The sequence below is a fragment of the Fundulus heteroclitus genome, chromosome 14 (assembly GCF_011125445.2).
Source record: "Fundulus heteroclitus isolate FHET01 chromosome 14, MU-UCD_Fhet_4.1, whole genome shotgun sequence".
NCBI lineage: Eukaryota > Metazoa > Chordata > Actinopteri > Cyprinodontiformes > Fundulidae > Fundulus > Fundulus heteroclitus.
In genome coordinates, this window is record NC_046374.1 from 18,628,456 (window position 1) to 18,653,997 (window position 25,542).

At 39.1% G+C, this 25,542-nt stretch overlaps 1 protein-coding gene across 3 annotated transcripts in view; it reads left to right on the forward strand.

Annotated features, from left to right (window-relative positions):
- LOC105936193 (glucosidase 2 subunit beta) overlaps window positions 1-25,542 on the forward strand; it is a 222,567-nt gene that overhangs the window by 176,052 nt on the left and 20,973 nt on the right. For all 3 annotated transcript variants that reach the window (XM_012876905.3, XM_012876912.3, XM_021323747.2), the window contains one exon: window positions 12,611-12,682. In XM_012876905.3, coding sequence (XP_012732359.1) covers window positions 12,611-12,682 — 72 coding nt within the window. The remainder of the gene's footprint in view (window positions 1-12,610; window positions 12,683-25,542) is intronic.

Here is a 25,542-nt window from a genome sequence, read left to right on the forward strand (position 1 = left end):
ACAAAATAAAAAAAGTTGACTCACTCCTTGCATTGCTGGTCCGTGTGCCACACTAAGCCCAAAGAACAGAAAGAGGAGAGAAGTGTTTGAGGACTTGAGAACCATAATCGTGGAAATATACCGACAATCTCCAAACGTTCCTTTGTCCATGGTGTGCAACATAATCAAGAAGTCTTAACACCCGTGGCACTAGAGGATCTCCCCGGACGCGGACGGACGAGAAAAAAATTGCTGAGAGGTTACAACGCAGGACAGCCCAGATGGTGGATGAGCAGCCAAAGAAATTCAAGCTTCCCTCAAGGCTCCGAGTGGATCAGTGTCAGCGTGAACGATCCATCAACGTTTGAATGAAATGAAAAACTGTGGCAGGAGACCCAGGAGGACCCCGCTGCTGAAACAGAAATAAAATAAAAAGCTAGGCTGCGGTTTGCCGAAAGGTACATGAGGAAGCGAAAAAGCTTTCTAGGAAAACATCATGTGGACAGAGGGAACGAAGAACATAGCGCATCATTCTGCTGTTTACCAAAAACAGAATGAGGCTTACAAATAAAAGAACACCTCACCTACAGTCAAGTATGGTGGAAGTTCAAAGAGTGTTTGGGGTTGTTTTGCTGTCTTTGGTATTAGGTGCCTTAACTGTGTGCAAAATATCATGAAATCTGAAGATTACTAAAGGATTTTGGGTCGCAATGCAGGGTCCAGTGTCAGAAAGCTGGGTTTGGGTCCTAGGTCATACAGCAGGACAATGATACTTGAAACATACAACATACTTCAAACATGCTTGAAAAAGCACCCAGAAATGGATGGAAACAAAGTGCTGGAGACTAATGAAGTTGCTGGAAATGATCCTGGATCTGAACACCTGTGGAGAGATCTTAAAATGTCTGTTTCATGAAGGCACCCTTCATATGTGAGCGTCCCGGAGCAGGTTACAATAGAGGAGTGGTCCAGCTGTAAGAAGCCTGCAAAAACGAAACTAAAAATAAGTCAAATTTTCTTGAAATGAGTGGATTTGTCCTTGGTTTGAACACGTAAAGAAGATGGTTTGCCAGTGGAAAGAGATTTTTGCACTTAAAATAGGAACAAGTCATCGCTAGCAAATTATTTCTGGTGCAATATATCTAATTATCTTATTTTAGGGGTCAAAATACTCATTCCATTGGCAGACAATCTTATTTACCTGCTCAAATCAAGGACAAATGCACTCATTTCAAGAAAAGTTGACTTATTTTTTAGTTCCGTTTTTGCAGTGAAGCCTGTTGATGGTTATAACAGCCGTTTTCAGCTTTATTCACGGGTTGTGCAACAAAGTCTTTGGAGTTTTTCAGGGAGTTATGTCAGTTGTCCTTTCTCCCCCTTTGCTTTTTGGTGTTGATCCAATGCACACAAAAGAAATGAGTGTGTATAACACTACATTTTCTGTAAAATAAATTCACGGATGCCAACATGTTTTGACCATGACTGTATGTATTCATTTCTGCTCCTGTTCTCAAAAGAACTATTCTTCTTTTTTGAATGGGTACGGCCAGAAGAGGTCTACATACCGCATGGTGGTTGAAGAGTAACCCATGCTCTTTACCTGCTTACTTCCACTGATCTCATTCATATTTGCTCCATGCAGGATCTATGGAGAAAGTGTTGATGTTCTCTCCAACCTTTTTTTGTGTGTTGCTTATAGACAGCCACACATCCATTTGAAATGTTACGAGTGAAAAGGTGATTTTTTTTTCTTTGTTCTTTTATGTTTAACCTGTTTGAAACGGCCGTTGCATTTAGTCGCCTCTGTGGAAAAACTTAAATTTTATCGACTTCATTATTATATTTTCTTTTCGCCTATTTCTTAGATGAAAAAATTATTACATTAATCTTTATTTTAACAAAAAAAAGAAGCTTAAACTAACATAACATCTAACACAAAACATTGTGAAGTGTTCCTAATAATAATGCATAACAAAAATGTAATGGTTAAGGATAAAATTCAGTATTGGTCAAACCCATGAGGATTTATTGAATCGATTGCTCCACATTTTGGAAGATCTCTAACTGTTATTCATATGCATTTATGTAATTATTTGTGGAAAACCTTTTAGACCTCATTCTTTGAAACGGAGGCTTTAATTTATAGAAGCGTCGTGACAACGGAGGTTTCTCAGTTGCTCTGTCGAGGCATCTGATCATTGGCTCGCTTCTTATTTTCACTTTTAATGTGGGAATTCTAATTATCACCTCAAGTTACGTTGAATTAGATTTCCCAACACATTTTAGCATTAAGAACCATTTTTACACCTTTGAGGAGCAAAAGTGAAATGATTATTTTGAGATAACTTGCTCCACACCTTCTTATTAAACTCCTCTTCTATGTAGGCTTCATTGGCAGAATAATAATAATAAAAAAAAAGCTTTACAGTTTTTTTTGTGTTCCTTCGTAAATAAATATATTGTGTAAAAATATGCACTCTAAATCTACACCATTCTGTGGACAGAAATCTGCCTTACTCTAAACACAAAAAATATCTGTGCACTAAGAATGCTGAGGTTTTTAGGTTTTAGTTTATTGTTGTTCTGCATGATAAATAGCAGCTATGCACATACAGCTCTAATGTTTGCCTTCATCTTTCTTGTTTTTTAAGGTGTGAAAATATTAAGTAGTTGGATATACGGGAGGAGAGTGAAAGGCTGGTGTTGTTAGACAAACGGGTTTAAAAAGGTTCCTGGTTCCTGGTTGAGAACTATAGTCTATAGACCAAGTTGTTTTTGTTTTTTTTTACTTTTTTGGAATAACCATGACCTGGATGACTGAGAATCTTCACCGACCAAGAGTAGTTGACTTTCAACTGTGGTTTCCTAAAGTGAGCACGGTTTTAGTCTGCTCTGAGAGAACAAGATACAGGCTACACCCTATCTTAATGGGTCTGTGACACCTCATTTTGGAGGTTTTCAATGCGTGTCCCATAGGAGGATGTCTGGGTTTCCGCAGACGATGGATGGATGGATGGATGGATGGATGGATGGATGGATGGATGGATGGAAATGAAATTAATTACAATGGTCAGCGAGAACAGAATATCTCACCTACTCAAACCCACAGTCAAACAAGAACCAACAAAGCTCTAGCAAAAGTTAAACTGTGGTTTTCTGTGACGGTCTTAAACTCTCGTTGACACTCTAGATTAAACTCACACTTCAGAAAACACACTTCAAGGATATATTTCCCCTTTCATATCTGGAGACTCCTTACACAGTCTGTCCAACTGATGCCCTGTGTTGTCCTTGACTAGAGAAAACACGGCCAGTGTCACTTTTATAAGGTCTGAAAATGGAAACCAACCACTAAGTGTGGTTAGTTTGAAAAAAAGAGTCTTTATACACAATCACATGGTTCCTTCACCACACAGAATATCCATGAACTGTTTTTTTATGGCTTTTTAAGGCTGGACATATTGTCTGCATTTTGACCAGAATAGTACATCACTAATTAGACCATTTCAGCCATACATCCTGTACAGATTTAGCCAAAATGAAGACATTGAAATCAGTCTTTTAGCCACATTTATAAGCATTCCTTCTTTGTAATTTTAAGGAAATTTTAACCTGGGGCAGATTTTGTGATGTTGAAGCTAGAATGAGCCACCGAATGGTACTAGGGCGGATGTTTCCCTCTCTACATCCAAGAAACTCTTAAAACAAGAGAACATGGCCTTTTTTGTAGTCGCTTCCCTAGTTTTCTTCACAGAAATGTATTCAACATTGCGATTTACTCATGTCTTACTAATCGTTGTTAAAGCTATCTAAATGGAAGGCTGATTGCTCCAAATTTCAGCTTACAAACCACTGTAATTTTTTTCCCCTGCCACATCACCTTTGACCCGTTGCACACCGCGGAGCTGTTACCTGTAGCCATTGTTGATGTTTGCAGCGTCACCCAGAGTGAACTCCACCTACGCTGCCACATAGCAGTCTACCGGCAGAAATGCTTAATTGCCATGTCTCTCCTTTCCTTCTCTTGAATGAAGCTTACTAGAGTAAGAAGAGAAATGTGCTGTTTGTTTGTTTTTCTTCCCTTTTTGTTGGCCAGGTAAAATTGAGGGACAAGATTGGGCCAAAACTGTAAGGTTCAAGACTTTTACCGACTGCAACTTCCTGTATCGTTGTTCCTTTAGGTTATACATCAGGTAAACACGTATATAACTGTTTTTGAATGGGGAGTGTAACTCTCTTTTTCAAGATAAACAAACTGATACAGATATTTTAGAAACATTTGACTTTTGTTTTGACTTTTAGGCCACTCAATTGGTTTGAATTACAACATTTTTGCTCCTTGAAACAATGTATGAACAAAACTTTAGTCATTAATAAAATATGCAGATGGGTTCAAATGTGTTTTCATCTTCTACACAGCATGTGGAATAAATGGCAACGTTGACTGTCACTTATCTCATACTAGGCAATGAGATATTCCTGCTCTAACCTAAAGAGGCTGATGGGGTTTGGAGCCTATCCAAAGTGGCAGAAGAAATATTGTCTCTATACCAAAAGAGTCAGACATCTGTACATACTCGATCTGAAACTTGGAGACATCATTACTTGTCGCTTTTGGAAAAGTAGACCTAGATTTCCTTCGGGTTGTAACATAAAACTTTATTTATTGTATATAACAGGATATGATGTGATGTGTTAAAAAATATGGATCCTCTGTTTATTTCATTTGTTTATGAGACTTTTATCTTGTCTAAGGTTTAGTGTTGATCAAGATCTCATTAAGAATTTATTTGACTCAAACTCTATTGCAATTCTGCTCTCCTTTGCATATTTTATCAGTTTATGCAACAAAAAAAAAACGTAACGGAAAAGCTGCATACACTGATTTTATGTAGACAGATTTACATATGTACACTTTTATTAATATAGATTGGTTCACCGCTTCAAATCATTTCCCGTTTCCACACGCATATTATAAGATCAAGCAGCTACGCATTCAGACTGCTTCTACAAATATTTGTGAAAGAAAGGATTTCTCCCAGCATTTCTTTGAATTTCCTACATTGTACCATGATAGGATGCCACCTATGCAAAAAATCCTGTCTTGAAATTTTCCTAGCTATTGAATGATGTGTCACTCCAGAGAACACGTCACCACTTGACTTTAGAGCAGCGGTGACATGTTTTCTAGAGTGAGAAATCGTGCCTCTAATGCAGATGCTCCAATGGACCAGTCGTGGTTTAGCAGTTGCCAGATCTGCGCCTGACTTCACTGGGTCAAGTGTAACGTTTCGTGAGGAGGGGATTAATACATGGGGATGATTTCCTAGGAGCTGGGCTTAGCTTCTTACGTCCAGTGAAAGGATACCAAGACCTTTTGGATAATTGAATGCTCCTGGGAACAGTTTGGGGGTGGCACCGTCTTTTTCCTACTTGAAAATGCACCTTTGCACAAATCAAGGTCCATAATAACACAGCTGCACAACTTGGGGGTGAAAGAACATGACTGACCTAGACTGACCTTAACCTGATATAAAATCTGGGGGGAAAATTAGAGCTGAGACTCCAAACTAGGCCCTCTTATTCAATGTCTGACCTTCTGGACGAATGGTCAACAACTCCCATAAACACACTCGTAAAAATTAGGATAGCTTTCCTAAATGAGTTGAAGGTGTGTGTGTGTGTTTATGTGTAATACTTTTGCTAATATAGTGTATAATATTTATTCAGTAATGCTCAGTGTACAATAACTTTTGACTGCTTTAGGTTTATAAGAGAAATGTATTTTGTCAAAACACATCATTTGACAAAATGTCTGCTTACCCATTCTATGAAGGCATGCCGCTGTTCCATGTCTTCTACATGTTTTGATGGCTCTTGCTGTGATGTACTGCAGTCCTAAAGCTTTAGAAATGGCTTCCTAACCCTAACCCTAAAATCAATGACTTGGTTTATAATCTTCTCTTTCTCTTGGTCATGTGTGTGATGCGTAGATAGTTTGATGTCGTGCTTATTGAAATCCTTTAGCCTACTTTGTGTTGTAAGACAGGTGCTGTCATGTTCTGATATTTTCTTGATTGTCCAGGTCTGGCAGTAGTCAGGCCTGGTTGTGACTAGTGAGACAGAACTCAGCTTTTGTGGTTGATCACAGTTGATTCATGATTTAACAAAAGCGACTATTACGTTTTCACATTGAATCTGGTTGGTTTGAATAGCTTTTCTTCCCTTAACTCATCCTTTGACAACTGCTTTTGTACGTTAACTCAGGTTATCATTGTTTCTTTAATGATCTGAAGCATTTAAGTGTAGAAAAAAAGGAAAATACTCTGTAACAGCTGATGTGTTTTTTTCACTGGACTATGTTGTGACACTGGCAAAGTTTCTGTTGTGTGATGTCTTACTGGCTGTCCTAAATTAAACTTTAAATCTTGTGTTCTATATGGTTGTAAGAATCTAGTAGAAATGTCCTTTATTGTCCCTCAGCGGAGGAATTTAGGGGTACCAGCAGCAGATTGATGGGCAAAATGAAAGCCTAGAGAATCACGCAAAGGTCATGAATATATAAAAAAAAACAAAATATAGGAATGAGAGATTTTACAACATAAGAAAAAAATAATGTACAATTAATAAATACACTATAGATACATTAAAATGAAGTTAATTTAACAGCTTTAAGCCTTTGTCTTTCTATGTATTTACTCTGTTTATTTAAACACGGAAGAGTAGAGGAATAAAGTAGTTTTGCTCCAGAAAATCTTAGCCCTCAGCGGTTCTGCTGGGGACTTCAGCCGGCCGTCCAACTCACCGGGGTATGAAATACTGCCTGAGGGCCTTGGAGGTTGCATCTAAGATATTTATTCTCTGGCTGTGTACTGTCAGCTCCAACACACCTACCAAAGATTGACACAGTGGTAGCAACCTATTATGGCAAGTGTCAGAGCAGCGTTGTCAGACAGTGACAAATCAAACATGGAGGAGGGGGGGGGGATGGAAAAAGACACGAAAGTGGAGTTCAGCACTTGAATGGAAAGATCGCCCTTGTCGTTTTTATCTGACGCTCCTGATTATTACTAAAGATTTAATAAATGACCCACTGTGTTTCATCCCCTCGCCTTTCTGTCTTTAATATCCTTTGTATCATCCACCCAGTGTCCCTCTTGTTGCACATAATCATCTGTCATATTTTCAGTCTGTGCAGTTGGTGATTCATACGCGCAGCATCACCAGCAGCACACTCGGATTCCCTCCCACTCCCTTTTTGCGCACTTTTATTTCTTTTTATCCTTCAGTCTCGCCCTTCCCTCTGTCTTTGTCTTTGTTCTCCTTTTGCTGTTCCCCGGTCTTATTTTTTTTTTTTCCCCGCTGCTGTCAGTCTTTTCTCCTCAAAGCCTTTGTCACCCACCCGTCCATCTTAGCTGATATTTACCCCCTTTGTGCTGCGTTCTGCTCACTGCTAAGGATAGCAGGGGACAGTTTGTATAAATTGCACATGTTTGACCTTTCTGCCATGTCCCTTTATGTAACACAGATGGCAGAAGGGTCTGTCTCGCCAACGGACAGCTAACCAACACGCACCTCGGTCGGCATGTCCATATTGACATTTGTAATCTTTTCTAGCTTTTTGTTTCTCTTTTCATCCCCAGCAACACTTTGATGTTTTTTTTTTTTTTTTTTTTGCCTTACCCAGATGGAGTCAAGCATTTAAGGGTCCAAGGTTAGATTTCACAAAGATTGTATTGTTTCTTAGTGCATTGATAGCTTGTCACAAGTGGAAAGGGATGGATGCAGGGTATGAGTGAGTTTGAAAGAGAGGGGTAAAAGGAGTTGCAGATAAAGAGAGTACTCCCTTCTGGGACCTATTAATAAGCTTTTTTCATTGCGTTACATCCCTTTTCCGCTACTCGCCGTGTCTCTGATCACCAGGTGCCATCTGTCTTAGGGCTCAGATGAGGATGTTTATTGTTGCTGAACCACCTGCTTTACAAATGGAATGAATCCTGTGACGTATTTAAGATACAAAAAAATTACATATTTTTGTGAAAATAGGATACGACACATTATTTTATGTCTATTGTTTTTCCATAAGGATCAACTGACTCTCTTGGAAATTACCTTTCAGCCCTCTTAAGTTCCCATTTAATAATTTGTATAATTATTAACCAAACTAAACAAACAGGTCAAGCTCTCAGTTCCAAGCAGTGTATCAAGCTCAGTGTCACATATAAAACAGTTTTTCTGTAAAGACTTCTTACCTCTGAGAAGTTTATAGCTTGACACGTACCTGAATGTGCAAAGTATGTGGGTACCTTTACATGAATGCACTTCTGGTTTATACATTACAGTCAGGCAGTCTTGTAGACAGCTCTGTGGTCTGATCAGGTGGTGACACAGTGTACCGTAATGCTCCTAATATCCATTTGGCGAAGCGGCTTCATTGCTAACCAAAGTTGTTACTTACACTGTACCACATTAAATCAGTTAATAAGCACAACTATAATCATATATAAGGCATACTGCATTATTAGGCGTACCATCAATTTTTGAGAAAACTTAAGGATTTTAAGTGCGCCTCATAGTCCGTAAAATACGGTAGTTGAACACATTCAGTGGCTTTAAAAAAGTATTCACCGCCTTGGCATTTTCCATGTTTTGGTGCCTGACAAAGTGGAATCAAAAAGGATCGTTTCAGCGTTTGCACCATTTCATTTGCAGAACATGTCTACAACTTTGAAGATGGATTGCTTTTAATGTGAAGCAAACAACAAATGGGGCAAAAAAAAAACTTCAGCAAACCTTCAGAAAAGACGTGTTTATACTGACAGATCATGTGATATAATTTAACCAATTATGTGAGGTTTGAAGGTAATTGGTTGCATCAGAACTTTTTTAGGAGCTTCATAGCAAATGGAATAGATACATATGCGCATGCCAATTTTCTGATTTTATTTATATTTATTCTTTAGCTCTCCTGACCAACTTGGACTATTTTGTCCAGATAATCATCAGACAAAATAAAATTAAGAAACATTGGCACTGTATTTCCTGCCTCTTTCGTTAACTATTGTTGATTATTGTTCAAGAAAGCCTTTAATGCTATGAAATTAGTAAATAGGAATGATAAAACCAGCCACATATGTCTCTAATATTCTTCTGTTTCTGAGGCTCAGCATTTATTCCCATCTCTTACACCGCTGTGGATCCCTCTCACACTTCCAAACCCACATATATATACGCTGCAACCACTTTTTTTCACCTCCTTCCTTCCTTTCTCACTCATTCTGTCTCTTTCTCTTTCCCTCATATTAGCAGCCCAAGCATCCCATTGTTCTTTCGTGGAAGTCTGTGTAATGGTTCAAGTGTCAATGAAAACAGCCCGGCTGCCTTTTACCCTGTCAGCTTCTCCGTCAAGGTCTTTGATCAGTTTGCTTGTGGGCTGAGTGATCGTGCCTCAACTCCCCAGCACCAAGTACATTAGCGATGGCTTCAGCTAAGTGTTAACTCCTCTAGATTTGTCTTTGCCCAAGTGGAAGAACTGCGGGTGGTGGGATAATTGGTAGCTCCACGCCATTCTCTCTCTCTCATGGGGTAACCGTTAAGTAAAGAAAAATTCCTGTTTACACACACTTTTTATCTGATGCTTACAGCTCTTATTACAGATCAGTGCTAGTTTTTCACAACATCAGCAAACCTCCTGACATACAATTGGATTTTAAACCACCCCAGAAAATACACAGTTAAATGTTAACTCTCCTTTATGGTTCTTGTAGGTTGTTTTAAGGTTGAAGAGTTTATTCGTTTAAGTAGCAGTAGTTATTGATACCAGCCTTTGTGTAAGCTCCTAAAAATCCAGTTTAAAGAAAAATATATAGCTATAACATATTAATGTGTACAATTCATTTGCTGTAAAAGGTTACAATTAGACCCATGTTTAAACTTGCTTAATATTTCTTTACATTTCTTTATTCATTAATGTTATATTAGTATACAAACCAACTCAGTACCACTGGAAACAAACAGTAGTGTGCATATGCTTTGGAAACCCATCAGTATAACCTCTAAGTGTGGTTTGTCGAGCATGAACGGCCTGTTTAAGGGCACATCACTTCATCTCAATTGGACATAGGCCAGGCCAGGCCACTCCAAAACCACATTGGTTGATACCCCTGACAAAGATGGCCGAAAAGGCCTAAAACAAGCATGGCCTTTATCCAGCAGCATATTATTACACTGGGGGAAAAAAATCAAGCTTTAAATTGAGTACATTTTTTAAATGGGGAGAAATTGCATGTTAGGAGTGATTGTTTTTAACAAAATCGTCAATGGTGCGATCACATGGACTGCAAGCAATCCCTTTGATAAATATAAAATAAATTTTAATATCTTTTCTTTTTCAGATTGATCAGAGTTTTAAAAGCTTCTACTGATGCATGGCTTCCCTGGAGTATAAATACGAGGTGACATTGATTGCCAATTATTTTTGCTGAAAACCACAGACCATAAGCATGATGGTATCGGAACTGGAGCATCTTGGGATCATCAGGTTTCTATACCAACCACCAGATGCCAAATGGCCTATTTTTCTGCTACCACTACAAATTTAAACATGCAGTTTGCTCAAATCTAATGGGACTTTAATTTAAGCAGTAAGCTTTGGTCATATGAGATTATAATTGAGCTTTTTGTCAACTTCAGCTTGGTATGGTAAGAAACAAAGGATGAGAATGTGGAAAGTAACATCATGCTTTTTAATGTGGTGGAAGAGCCGTGATGCTGTGGTTCTAAAAACGCTGGGAACCCTGTTAGACAGCTTGTCATTATAAGCTTCATCATTGGATCACTCAGCAGGAAAAGGATCCAGAATATATGACCAAATCCACCCAAAATTAGGTTGTCACACAGAAACACAACTTTTTTCTATGGCCTTCTCAGTCCTCACTCTCACACATTGAAAAAGACCTGAGATCGGTGGACCGACAATGAAGTGATTGAAACTTATAATTGTTTATAACGTGTTTTCCTCCTCATAGTTTTGCGACATAGCCGCTAGGTGACATTGCATATAAATACAAAAACATCTATGATGTGGAATCTGGGGGTTAGTGTTCAGTTGCCAGCACTATTGATTGTATTATTAACCCTTTCGGGGATATTTTAAGTAGTTTCATTTATGGGGTTTTTTGAGTTAACATTTAAGTTAAATGGTCCACTGTCTTTAAATGATAGTTTTACATCTTTCTGTTTGAGGGGGATTATACGTGTTTCACTTATTTTATTGTATTCATCTGTTTCTTTTTATACAGCAACCCCAATATAGGTTTCTGTTATGTTATATTTTATGTTTAATAATATGTGAGAAAATCAAATGTTTTTGTTAATTCCATTAGTATTTGATACAGCTGGCACAAAGAAAGTGTTAAAATACTGAGTTTTTTTAAATTTAGCATATTGTTAAAAAAAATGTAGCCCTTCATGTTATGGAAAGACCCTGTTGATACAACGGAAACCCAGGTTATTATGAAAATGGCTGCTTATCAATTAATCATTAGTTGATCGATAGGATCAGTTAACTTTAGATTAACTCATTAATCCATAATTTGGCACGCATGCATGTGCATGTTTTTGTACTGTGTTAGCAATGGAGCATGGTGGCTGTTCTGTGTGTGTAGCACCCCAGGATTTAGCCTTAAAGTTACTGAAAGTTGTGTGTGAGCTTCCAGAGGTTTCTCTCTCACTGAGTTGCTCATTTGGAGGAGTTTGAGCATATTCCAGAAACGTCAGCCAGCAGAAGCACAGAATGTACTTGCACTGTTCCGTCAAAGGTTTTGCAACCAATGCCAGACAATTTAGTCATCATTTGCAGGCTTTTAAATGAATTGAGATTACATACATACAGATTTGGACGTTGTTTGTGCTGAAGCTTTTTGGTTGCGGCCATCATCAGTTTAGCTCCAGTAGCATTTATGACACTAGGTCAAGGCCTTAGTAGGTCCCCTGGTTTTTAGTGGAGCTGCCAATTTGATTCGACAATAAGGTTTAAGAAAAAGCCTTAAAATCGTGGGCAGGAAAGACGAGATAAAAAGTTGCTGGAGAGACTTTCAAGCTTAGTAGAGGTAGTGGAAATTGGTGTTTTAATATAATTCTGTCACTACTGGCTGCTACATGTGCATTTAAAACATTACAGAAACTGGAAGAAACTTTTTAATATGATGGCTTTATTATTTATACCAATTATTTCCAGGGATAATTTCAATCAGATGTGTAACCAAATCCAGCAGAGAGAAAACTATGTTAGTAATAGTAATAGTAATATTATTATATAGTATTACTATATAGTAGTGATATTATTACTATATAGTAGTGATATTATTACTACTATTACTATTACTATAATATGTTGTTATATTATGTTGTATACTAGCTGGCATTTCTAGACATGCTGAACATCCATGGTGGGGCTACAATCTGCCAGTAATATCCACAAATGCCAGCATTTTTTCTTTCATGGAAGTCTTAAAATAGAGGAAATCAACTGAGCGTATCTGAGTGAAAAAAAAGGTTATTGCACATAAAAGTAAGACCATCTGTACCATCTCATTTAGTAGGTGCATTTTGCTTTCTATTTCCTCTGCAGGTACATGTATACCCTGTGCCCGTTCAATATGGTCTCACAAAAGAGCTCAGCAGGAGTGGAGGTCTCATTAGGGTAAGTACCTCAATCTCTGTCTGTTTGGTTTCCAGAGTGGAATATCTCAATCGATGAGCTGCCAGGATGTGTCAGCCAGAGTGGGGGAAATAGTAAATCTATTATGGGTGAACTTGATATTAAAACACTCTGTCTAAAGTGCTTTGCTGCACTTTGGGCACGTGTTCTGCTCTGACATTTAACATCTGCTGCAGAGCATGTTCACTCTTAGGCAAATATAATTATGTGTTCTTTTCATGAATGGACTTGAAATAAATCCCATCACTTTACTTATATGGAAGCTAGCCTTAGATCAATATTTGTTTATGATTTTTTTCACCTTATTCAATCTCTGTGTGCTTCTTGTGGCCTTTTATTAGTCTCTAACAGAAGTGTTTTATAGTTTCAATACCTTTTCATCGAAGACAAATGCGTCTGGTTTCATATATTGCTGGGGTTGCTTTTTTTTTCCTTCTCCAAGGGTTTGTGTTTCACCAGAACATGCTTGTGATTGACTGTAACCTTGCAGTTGGTTCTCCAAGCTGTTGGGGTGTGATGTGTGTCATAAATCCTGAGAGACATCAGAACTAGATGTCACTTTCAAGTTCTTATGTCAAGAGAGTTTTGTTTTACAGTTTTAATTTCCAGTATAGTATGTAAGACCCCCATCACAACAGGAAAAGGCTACCCTACGGTCTTTAGGAGTTTCACCACTGTTCAAATGGATGATGACAAACTTGGAAAACCTAATTTCAATGTTTAGGCAATCATGACGCTACTGCGCTCTACTACTACTCGGGTTATCTTCTTCTCGCTACTTTCCCAGTCATTCTGTCGCACTGCTGCCACGACAGGTAACATAAGCCCCTTTTCCATTCTCAGCCCCGGGCTTTGGTTTCCCACGGCAAACCAAAGACTGAGGCTTTTAAATTGGATGTGTTTCCATTTGCTGTGGACCATTTATGTAAAACAGCCCAATGACGTAAATTGTGAGGGAAAACTGCATTACCGGTCTGGTCCAGCAGGTGGGGCAAAAATACTGCATGGGTCAAACAGACAAAGGTAGAGAAGCTGTATCTGTATCCTGCCATTCATCCGGACTCTGGAGAAAAAGGATGGACAATACACAGCTGGACTTGTTGATGGTATTATATCTCCTTAGTCCTTTTACGCTGTCCCTCGCACCACTTGGCTCTACTGTATTCTACTCCTGTTCGTATAAATGAATGAAATTCAAGCACGGCTTCTTTCCGCCTGCGCAAGGACCGCAGTGGTGTGGGGGTTGTGACAGAAGTGGAGAGGGAAACAAGACTGATATATCTGCTCCAAAGTTTGCCTCGTGCAGTTAAAAGTTAGAGTTTTATGAGTACATTTTTGCCTCCGGCATGGCAAGAACGACGAGCAGGATTTTTAAGTACAGTACCGCAGACTTTTGATCGCAACAAAATAATTTTTATAGGTTAATGGCCTGAGCAGATTAGGCTCCTCCACTTTCTCTGCCATGGAAGGAAGACAGGAGAGAGCCTGCTTTGTGCGGCACCCACACACACCCACACATGGTGGTTCGATCAGCACAGTGGCTGGTGCACTAGAGAAAAAACTTTCAGTGGATGTGAAATGACTGAAAGCCTCGCTAAATCCATGGATCTCAATTAAATACAGTGTGGTTGTCTGCGTCTTTATCTTTTCTTTTTTTAATGCTTAATGTTTTGTAAATGGCAATAGAGTTCACAGTCCACCAACTTGGGTTTACATGAAAAGTCAGTTAGGGAAATATGTGTTTTCTGTGCACAGGAGATGTGAAGGGGCCCTGGTGTATCATTAGTACTAAAATATGAGTCTAATTACAGAACTGTGATGAAAAAATGTATAATTAACTTAAAGTGCCAAAAACATCCAGCCAGAATTTTCACATTGGTAATGCACATTGGACCTACATTAGGTGTACTAATATAGGTCTTCAGCGTTTCTGCACTAATGTAGGTCTATAAAATTCCTGCATTACAATGTTTTCTCAGCATTAAAATCTGTGAAGTTTTTTAGGCTTTTGCACCTCCACTATCAGTTTCAGCCTCATTGTGTAGGGGGAAACACTGTTGTGGTTTCACGTCACCTAGCATAATTGCCACCCTGTGCAGTAATTTTAACCTGCCAGAGAGCATTGTACCAGGCTCTTCCACGCAGCACCTATGATCCTAACTCGATGCCACCACAACAAAGCATGTATGAAAGCGCTGCGGATAGTCAAAACATTCAAGGCACTTTTACCCTACATCACATGTAATCAAGAGCACACTGAGGACTTCCCCAAAGATCATCCTCATTCTGGCTGATTTTTAATGTCACACTGCAGTATTGTTATGTTACTCTGGCCTCTGAGTAACAACCTTTAACAAGTATTTCCTCCATCTACTTTTCAGGTTTATCTACATCTTAAGCTTCTAAATAATAGCTGTCACGCAGCTCCAGTGTTTTGTTTAAAAATGCACTATAATGCCATTTGTCTATTTTTGGTGCAACAGTTAACTAGTTAAAAAAATTCTGCATAAGCTTTTAATGATATGTTCTTCTAAATTCCTTTTATAGCCTTAGCTCGCTGACTTTTTAATAGTGTGTCCTTCCAGGAATGCTTTCCCACTGATGTTGAAAACTCGGCTGAAAAGGGCTTACTTAGTCACTGCGACTCCTCCCCAAAAATTATGACTGAACATGACGACTCAACATCTTCGACTTGTTTTGCAAAAAGAGAAAGGAAGATCAGAACCCCCACAGAGGGTTTGTGACCATGTGAAAATATGTTGTCGCCTTCTGAATCAGGTGGCACTCGTCTTCTATAGGCTGCTAAAGTGAGACGTTACAATTTGCACAACATCTTTTTTTTTTCCCCCTTTCAAATGGCAAATTAATTGGAGTCCAAAGCTGGGGCTATGTTGTACATTTTTGCGCCACCGCCTCCCACACTACCTTCTCTCGTTTTGAGCACAAAGTGCAATGCTTCACCATGTTGTTAGTGCAGGAAAGAAGAGGAACAGAATGCTAACTATGAGTAATGTGACCCTAACGCCCCGTCTGCCTGTCACTCATGATGGTATGGAGGGGCGGATGGACCAAATGGGAACGTTGGTTGAACACATCTTTGAGGTTGAATCAAAATCTCTGCCAATAATGACACGAATGCAAAGATTTCAAAGATGCTCTAATAGTTTTCATGCTACAGGTGCATTTGAATAACTTGATTTTATAAAAAGTTATCCATATATGTAATTCAGTTTGAAAAGTGAAACTTATCTGTTTCCCAGCTACATTCCTCACAGAGCAATATATTTTACCAAGTCCTCCAAGAAAATTTTATGAACATCTCCATTAAGCTTGTCAGAAGAAGAAAGCACAGTTACTCTAAAATGATCTAGTGTATGGCTGATCAGACCGTAGACTTGGTGAAACGTACAGGATCAACACCAGCTAATGACATGGCTCCTCAAACCATCATTCACTGACATTAGGAGTCAGGAACCTTCATTTCCAATATTGGACTTTTGGCCACAATAGCAGTCCAGCCCATTTCCTCCTTAAGACTGGTTCACACAGCAAGATTTTAAAACAGTAGGCCAATTCTTAAATCCTGAGCGTCAACACAGATTGACTATAAAAAATCGTAGGTAGAAGAGGTTTGCTCGTGCAGTGCGTGGTGTCCGGTCAGACGGCAAACACAACACATCACACACGCACAGATTTCCCCCAGGATCATTCAGATGTCAGACGGGAAATTTTGCATAACCTCTCAAGATCAAACGTAAGTTCAGAGTAAATAAACATGGGCGACGAGGAAGAACGATGGTGAAAGTTTGTGGACTAAATTTAAGAGAAAAAAAAATGTTGCAAAAAGAAAAGCCGTTGGTTAAGGGAGTGGAGACAGAGCGAACATTTGCTGCACTATGATATGGAGGTGAGGGTTTTTTTTCCCACTCGGGGATTCCCTCACCTCGCTTTCTGATTGGCTAGATGTCACAGTCAACAGGCTCGTTTGTCCTCAGGGAGCAACCCTGGGGGTTGAAAATCCCTGAATATCCCTGATTTGTTCCTAACTGTCTACTGAGCGGACCCGATAACTCTTAACACACCATACACATGGCTGGAATAGCTCTAAAGATTAGCTTATGAGCCACCCGATAGTCGGGGTCTGTCGGAAAGGGAAGATCGGGCTAAAACTCGGGCAAATCATCCTGCTGTGTGAACTAGCCTTTAGCCAGGCAAAACACCCCGGGTATCTCTGAAATATGGAGTCCCTTAACACAACAAATGCAACAGTTGTCGTCATCCTCTGAACAGGTCTGTGTCTGGCGGCTGCCACTACACACCTTGTGAATCTCCCAAAAACTGTCCAATCTACTATTCTCCCTGTTATGTGTGCTTTTTTTCTTACACACATATTCCTTACATTAAACTTTCCATTAGTGCACTTAGATACTCTATACTGCTCTATGAGCTTTTATCAATAATCACTGAAGGTTTTGTTGCTTACTCTTCTTGTTGAGACTAGGAGACCAGGTATACAACTTCCGAGTTAACAATCTACCCTATGACTGGGTATGCTATAACAAAGCAAATCTGTATTTAAATCTTTTTTTATTGGTTTTACATAGGATTCCAATCTTCTGGTAACTGAATTTTGTGTTTTCATCGGCTGCAATCATCAAAACTAACAAAAAAGAGAGCTTGGTGTAATTATGTGTGCAATAAATCTATATAATAAGTGAGTTTGTCTTTATAAATTGGATTACTGCAATAAATATAACTTTCAATGATATTTAATTTGTTATGGTGCTGTATATTAAATTGATTTAGATTTTTTTTTTTAATGAAAGTGATATTGTTTGGCTCAGCGTCTGGAAAATTTGTGCTAGATTAATGTAACATAGCGAATGGCAACACTTTTTCTTGATGTAGGCAGGCAGCGCAGCTCTATATATGATAAAATGCACTGTTTCCAGAGAGCATGTACTGTAGTGAGGGTCTGTGTGGATGCAAGGGGAGCCACATGAATCATAACCAGAATGCTGGGTATAAAGTTCATTTTTTATCCAGACAGACCATCAGTCAGAGCTTGCAGGGGATGGCTATGCCTCCTGATATCAATCTGCATGGAGGCATCCTGTTTCTCCCCAGAGGGGTGAGGAGGGAGACAGCGGAGGGCTTTGATTTAAACGGTAGCATTTATCACACCTGCTCCAGCGTCCTAAAGGACAGCCGAATGAGACAGCGGAGCGGAGGGACGGCGTTGGCGTGTGGAACCTCGACTTTGACTATTGTGTTTGTGCCGTAACTAAAACATGCTTATACCATTTTATACGTAATTGGATCTGATGCTTTGCATTTGATTACAGCTCATGGCTTTTGCAGCTTGTGAATCGAAACGATTGTTCCCTAGGCTTGATTGTTCTTTTAATGTGGCCACATGTGCGGTAGTAAAACCAAAATAAATAACAAAATTCTGAATGCACAGCAGTCATACCCCATGCTCCCAATTATCCGTAAATGCAGATATTATACAACACACACGCCGCTTCTTGAATTCCAATTTCTTCCGTTTTTCCCATTTCACTTTTCTGCCTTTCGGCCTCAGCAGCTCAACAACTTCCTGAGATGGCTGTTGTAACAATAACATCAGCGACGGTAATGATAATGGAGCGGAGGAAAATGCTCGCATTGCGACAAACACCGTCCCGGTGTGACAGCGTCGTCCGTCTTCATGATCTCCGTTCCGCCAGCCGAATCTCCCCCCCTGAACAAAAGAAGAGACGCTAGGTGAAATGACACGTTGGTAAATGCACACAACAGGAAAAAAAAGTCCACCTGAAAAGACAGCTAAACACACAAGTACGTTAACTGAGCCTGACTCATGCTCGGATGAGATGAGATAATTTGAAAGCCGTGGCTCTGCTTGACGGAAAAATAACAAGCAAAGAGAATTTCGTCTTTAAACACAAAGGAATATGTACCGGAGTTTTCCATCACTATGCAAATGCTTTTTTTTCTCTATTCCACTTCACCCTACCTTTATTCTCAACATTATTTTCTAATCTAATCAACTGATAATTTGTGGATATGTTACAATACTAATTATAGGAGCAACTGTAATGATGATGATGATGATGATAATGGTTTAAACTTGTACTGTCAAAGATTTTGTTTCACCACGCCACATCATTGAATTCAGGTGTTCAAATCACTTACATGGCCACAGGAGTGTCAAGCCCAACACTTTTACTGCTGGACTCTAGAACAGGGGATCCCAAAGTGGGGGACGTGAAGTTATTTGATGCTGACGTGCTAAAAATATTTAGCATTTCCTTATTTGCGAAATCCATATCAAGGTATAACTTTACAAGAACCTCTACATTCCTCATTTTAATGCAGGAGGAAGGCTGCACTTTTTTGTAAGAGTTCTTACAAAAATATTGCTTTATTCTTGTAAGTTCCAAAAAAGGTTTTATCCCACTCGTGAAGATGTGGTCGACAGTCTCTCACACTGGTATTTTGGGGGTCACAGGCTGAATGGTTTGGGATCTACTGCTCTAGATAATTGGAGACATGTCATTTAGTGACAAATTATGCCTCTCTGTCTGGAAATCCGATGGGAGTTTAGGTTTGGCAGAAGCCAGGACACCAAAACCTGCCTGACTTCATTATGTCAAAGTGCAAAGTTGGGTGCAGAGGAGATTGTGGTGTGGGATCTGTTCTTCAGGAGTTGGACTTGGCCCCTTAGTTTCTGTGAAAGGAACTCTTTAATGTCTCTCACCTTTGAGGGAACATCTTAGGAAGTTCCAACATGACTGCTCTCCAGTGTGCAAAGCAAAGCCCATAAAAACATGGATGAGCTTCATGTGGAAGAGCTTGACCAACCTTGACAGAACCCTGACCCGAACCCAACAGAACACCTTTGGGGTGGATTAGAGGGGAGACTGTGAGCCAGTTCTTCTCATCCAACATCGCTCCCATACGTCAATAAACACCCAGAGGCTTTGAAGCTGGTATAGCACTACGGGGTGGACTGACATTGTTAAACTATTAGGATCAAAAATGTAAAGTAGCTCAGCCACATGTTTGAAGGCAGATGAGAAAATAATGGCTAATGTCCCCTATGTATAAAAACTAGAAACTTTTGGCACATTTGTGAGGATCCAAAGAGGAGAACTGTAGATTGATACACATTAAGAAAAGTATTTAAACAATTTCATACAGTCGTACATCAGGACAACTTACTCTGATACGTCACAACCCCAGGTGAAGGTTAACTGGATGGGATGTTCAGAGAAAAACAGGAATCAACAGGGCTCCAGCCTGCGAACAACTGGAACCCACTTAAAAATACCAGTTTGCCTTTTACATCGCTGTTGAAGAAGATGAACCCTTTTCTCCAAAACACCTTCAAGAGCTGCAATTTACAGATGCACAGAAAGACCAGACATACGCCTTCTGGAGAAAAGTATTACGGTGAAGCCAGACAGAAAAGTTGCTGTTTGGACTCATAAGACATGTTTGGAGGTATTGAGGCAATGATTTTACCCCAAGGAGCACTGTGGGTCTGTTTTACTGCCAGTCCTACTGGGGTTTTCATAAAGATGAAGAAGTAGTGAAAAGTGTATGAGATCTAAAGTTCTTCTGCTTCACCTCAATTGAACAGCCACGTGTTTGAAAGTTGGACAAAGTCAAGAGTTCCCACTGGACCATCTCAAAATTGATTTGGAGAATACGAAATCAGGCTAACAGAAAACAACACAGTTTAAAACAAGCTTTCCATGAAGGCAGCCGCCTTTAAAAGAGCAAATGAGTAAAGGAATAACTGAAATCCTCACTTCATCCAGACGAAGAAGAGCAAGTGTGGCTCTGTGGGTAGAGTAAGCATCCTGCAATTGTGGGTTCAATTCTGTCACATGTCAATATGTTCCTGGGCAAGGTACTTAACCCTAAGTTGCCAGCCGATCTCCGTATCACACTCACTATGTGTTAGTGATAGTGAGTGCATTTGGGTGAAAGTGTAAAGTGCTTTGAGTGGTCAATAAGACTAAAAGAAGTGCAGTAAAATTTCAGGCAAGTCAGTCAGTCCAATTTACTTATCAAGTTTGTGCTGTGCTTAACTTTTGTGCACATATATATATATATATATATATATATATATATATATATATATATATATATATATATATATAAAGCCCAAAACAAGTTAATACAATTTCTGATCGCTACTGTACATTGGAAGTTAAAATAAAATGTTTAAAAACTGGGGGCTAATTAAGAGATATTAAACCTTTTTAGAGAAAATGAAGCAAAATTCAAATGGGAGGTTTAAAGACAGCAGATAACAAGAGGCAGAATAATATAAACAATATATCACTTGTTCTTTCAAGGTAGAAGCCAACACAAATATTACGTTTACTCTCAATTCCCCGTGTGTCAGATAAACACCGGCAGCATCACTTCTTTTACTCTTTTACTCGTTTAAGTTTGAAAACACAGATTCTTTTGGAAGATCGTCGTCAACATCCTGTAATTACTGTTCAATCCATTTCCTGTAAACAACGCCGACAACTACAGGAAAAACAAGAACGTTGAGTATGCTAACAGCGTCTCTGGATATAACAACCTTTCACCACCGGCTGAAGTGCATTTGAAATATTAATGAAGACCGTTTCAAATTTAGCCAAAGCTAAGCACATAGAAATAGCTACAGCTGCCAGAAACCTTTCACAAAACGTGACAGAAGTGGTTTATTCCACATTGTTCTTTGATTACTAAATATGTAAGATGCAGAAATAATTGGACAGATAAAGGAACATAAATTCAATATATATGTAAGTGTGTGTGTGTTTAGAGATATGAGATTTCCAGAAAAAAAAAACAAGATTAAAGAAAGCAATATAAACAAAAATAAATTTAGAGGACAAAGGGAGGATTTGAATCTAGCTGTGGAGGAGGATGGAGATCAGTTGAGAGGTCATCAAATGAGTTTTTGTTTAGGACTCCAGGGAAATCAGGTGGCTGCGCATTTGGGGTCGAAGGGGTCGACTTGTGTTGCCCAGCAAAGTTCAAGAAGCCCGACCTTCAATTGTGCAGGGGTCAAACTGTTTTACACTTGTGATTATTGGGAGCACACGAGGAGAGAAAATAAGATACAGAAATTGTGTGGGGTCTGGCAAGCAGCTTGCTTGTTCACCCTTCACCCTTGGAATCGCGGTTTTTGGCAGTTCAAGCTTTGGATAAGCTCAAAATCCAAAGTTGAAAGCATGCCAGACAGAATAGAAATTGCATTTGGATTGTATCCATATTTTATAATGTAGAGCAGGGGTCCCCAAATTCTGGGCCACAAACCGGTACCGGGTACCAGGCCCCACAGAAATAATAAATAATAAATTATTAAACATTTTTATCGCTTATCTTAGTCTAAACAGTGTTTTATTTTGAAAAGTGGCTGGATTCGCTCTGTCACATACATCTATGACTCAGTCATATCAGAGTCATGTCGACAAATGCACTGATAGCGTTTTACTTGGTGGCTAACCGCGTTGCTAAGGCTAAGAAGCCATTGGTGAAGAACTGACCCTGCCCGTCACTAAAGATATTTGCTATGAAATTCTAGGAGAGGCAATGCAATGATGGCACCTTTACAGTATGTGAGGATCGTTGCAGTAAGAAAAGGTTAAATTACGTGTCATTGTCTCCCATCACCCCTAGACGTGACCGTCTCATTGCAGAGAAACAAATTCAAAGCTCCCACGGAGTGAGCGTCATGGGAAGTTGTAGTTCGTATTCACTTTTTATTTGTGAAAATGTAAATTAATATAATATGCAGAAAAATCTATGTTTTTTATGCTGATCGTATCATTTTATTTTGTTGTATTTATTCACCAGTCCGAGAAAATACTGTGAGATACTGAAAGAATGATGTAGAGCATTCTTTAGATTTTACCGCCATATATGTGAGAATTTCTGCCAAGAAAGGCGTGCAATTTAAAAAAACGATATAGTTTTTATTTCATATATTTTGGTCTTGCCATTTTAGGTGTTTCCGGCATACTTTGATCCTCACTTTCTGCTCTGCCTTTCCTTGTTCTTCCTTGGTGTGACCCACTGCCTCCACCGCCTCAGTTTTTACTTTAAGAGCCTTCCTACTGGCCTTTTTCAGGTTTTGGTTTGTAATTCTGTGTTTTTTTTCCTGAACCTTCTCTGCTCTCAAGAGCCAAACAGCAGAGAGGCTATCCAAGGAAGCATGTTATATAGATTAATTAACCATCTGCAGTTTGTACATTTTCTGACATTAATGACACACTTTAAATCATTGTACCAGAGCTATATATATATATATATATATATATATATATATATATATATATATATATATATATATAGTAAAAGAGCTATGTTCTGGTGTCAACGTGGTGGCTATTGCTATTTGATCTTTAAAATTCATAGACTCCCTGCAGTGACAGCTAAAGATAAATTTAAAAGTAGAACCCTCTCTAATGTGCAAATATATCTAATATAAGCTGTATTCAAATCAGCCATTCATTTATTATACAGCGCTTTTCAAAAGTATTCTTCGCCCTTGGCTTTTTCCCTTTTTGGTTACATTTCAAACTTTAGATACTTCATTTCCTATTTTAATGTGATGGATCTGGACAAAGTAGTCACTCTTTCATCTTGTATATTTAAAATTTTAAACATTGATAGATGAGCTTGGAAATTTGCAAACGTTTGTCTTCAAGTTTAAACAATGCTCTGAACATGTTAAATGTACTTTTGAAAATTTTTAAAAATTGAAAATGCCGCTACATCATGATTCGGCCACCTGAAATATTTCCAAATGGGTAAATGTGTGTTTATTTTTTAGTAGTGATCTTTCAGCAACAGATTGGGGTGGTGCACAACTGAGTTTTTTTACACTCCATCAAGCAGGAGGAAGCAGTGGAAGAACTGGAATATGTGACATTTTAGCTATTTATATAACATATTTTTTTAAAACTGTCTTATGGCTTAACACCAGTATCTGGCCCATATGGAGAGGAAAATTAGCTTATATGTCATTAAATTTTATTTAAAGCTATAGTGGACGATCTTTTTCAGCTTTGAGTTCCAGGGATCATCTTACCTATCGGTTGTCCCACATATTAACCATTGTGACTTGCTGACGTAACACCAGAGTGCGTGCACACTCCTTAATAGTTTCTGCTTGCTCGCTGTGCATGCAAACTTCTAATGCATGCAAATCATGCTCCCACTTTGAGCCCCATATACAGTGGAAATGCAATGCTTTGTCCTACATTCTTTGTTATTGTTGCTCCACAACAATACCCTCAGGAGTCCAAGAGCAACTCATTTTGGTGACGTCTCCTTGGATGCAAAGGAGGCTTTTCACACCCTGCCCCCCTCTAGATCACAGAATGTTCCACTCCACCCCTTTCGGCCATCTTTGTAGTACACTAGGGGACGGTGTAATGAGTTGTATGAGGTAATGCATCCAACAACTGAACATTTTCACTTTTCCTCTTATAGCCTCAGCATCCTTCAGCTCACACTACAAAATTGTGGTAGGAAAAAAAATTAAATGGCAGATTCAGGAAATCCATTGCCTGGAAGTCCAGGAAATCTTGTTAAGCAGCTCTGGAGCAAATACTGTGACCTAATTGTTGAAAAATGAATAGAGACCAGAGAACACTGAAAACTGACACAAACAGAAGCTAAAGATTAAAGATATCTATGCAGCACCTGGACAGACGACATTTACATTTCCTGCATCCCTAAAGACTCCAATTACACAACAAAATGTACTAATGGGCTAAAAAGTGGATATTTAAAGTACTCACTTGCATATCTGATCCTAATATCAAAAGCTTAGACTTACATCACGACGTAGCACTTAAGGAGACAAACTTAAGGAGAGAAATTTCAGTAGTGCAAGATCTTATGTCAGAAACGGTCGTTACATTTATTACTACTACACTCTCAAAATCCTAGACTCTACAGAGCAGGCATGAATAAGTACTGTGGAAATCATGTAAGCGAAAATACACCATTAAGCAAGGCCACAGAGTGAATATTTAAATTGAAGGAATGCATGGGTTTAATGAAGGGGCAGCTAGTGCAACTATGCAATCAAATCAAGGAAGAAATAAAGACGAGGATCTTGGAAAAAACAAGTCTATTAGTGTTGCGAGTGACTCCTGCAGGTTCATATCACTCAGTATTCAAACCCACAGGTCTCCCTTGAACTGCCTTATTGAACAGTAGATTTTCAAACAGAAAACAGTGGAGCGGTGAGGTAGCCTAGCAACATTGCAACCACAGCGAATGGCTGGATGTGCCCACTGCGAAGGAGCTCAGCAGCTGAAATGACAGCGCGGAGCAACCCCGGAGAGTGGGATGTGCTGGCCACCATGAAAATACAAATAGGGTAGCGCTTTGTGGCCGGCATATGTCTCCCGTTTGCAGATCTGCAGTTTTCATGAGCCACGTAAAGATGTTTTTTTTTTTTTTTTTTTTTTGCGCTCACATTTACTGCCACCTCACTTTAAATCCAGTCACATTGGCACAACTGTGTTTTATTTATCACTTTGTTGGCCCCTCTATATAGTAGGTCCTCTGATTGTGAGAAGAAGGGAAGAAAAAAAAAAAAAAACAGGTGCTGAGAGAAAGAGGTACATCGACGTGAATGCCTCCAGGCTGTCGAAGTCCCTCGAGGCGCTTTAGTTTGAATGATCCAGCTGAGCAAATTTATTGGCATGAAAGCAGAGACTCCACTCTGTGACCATGGTAATATGGAAATATGCTCTTTTGATCAATAAGAGTCCGTTTCTCATGAGGATGGTTCGAAAGCCTGACAATTT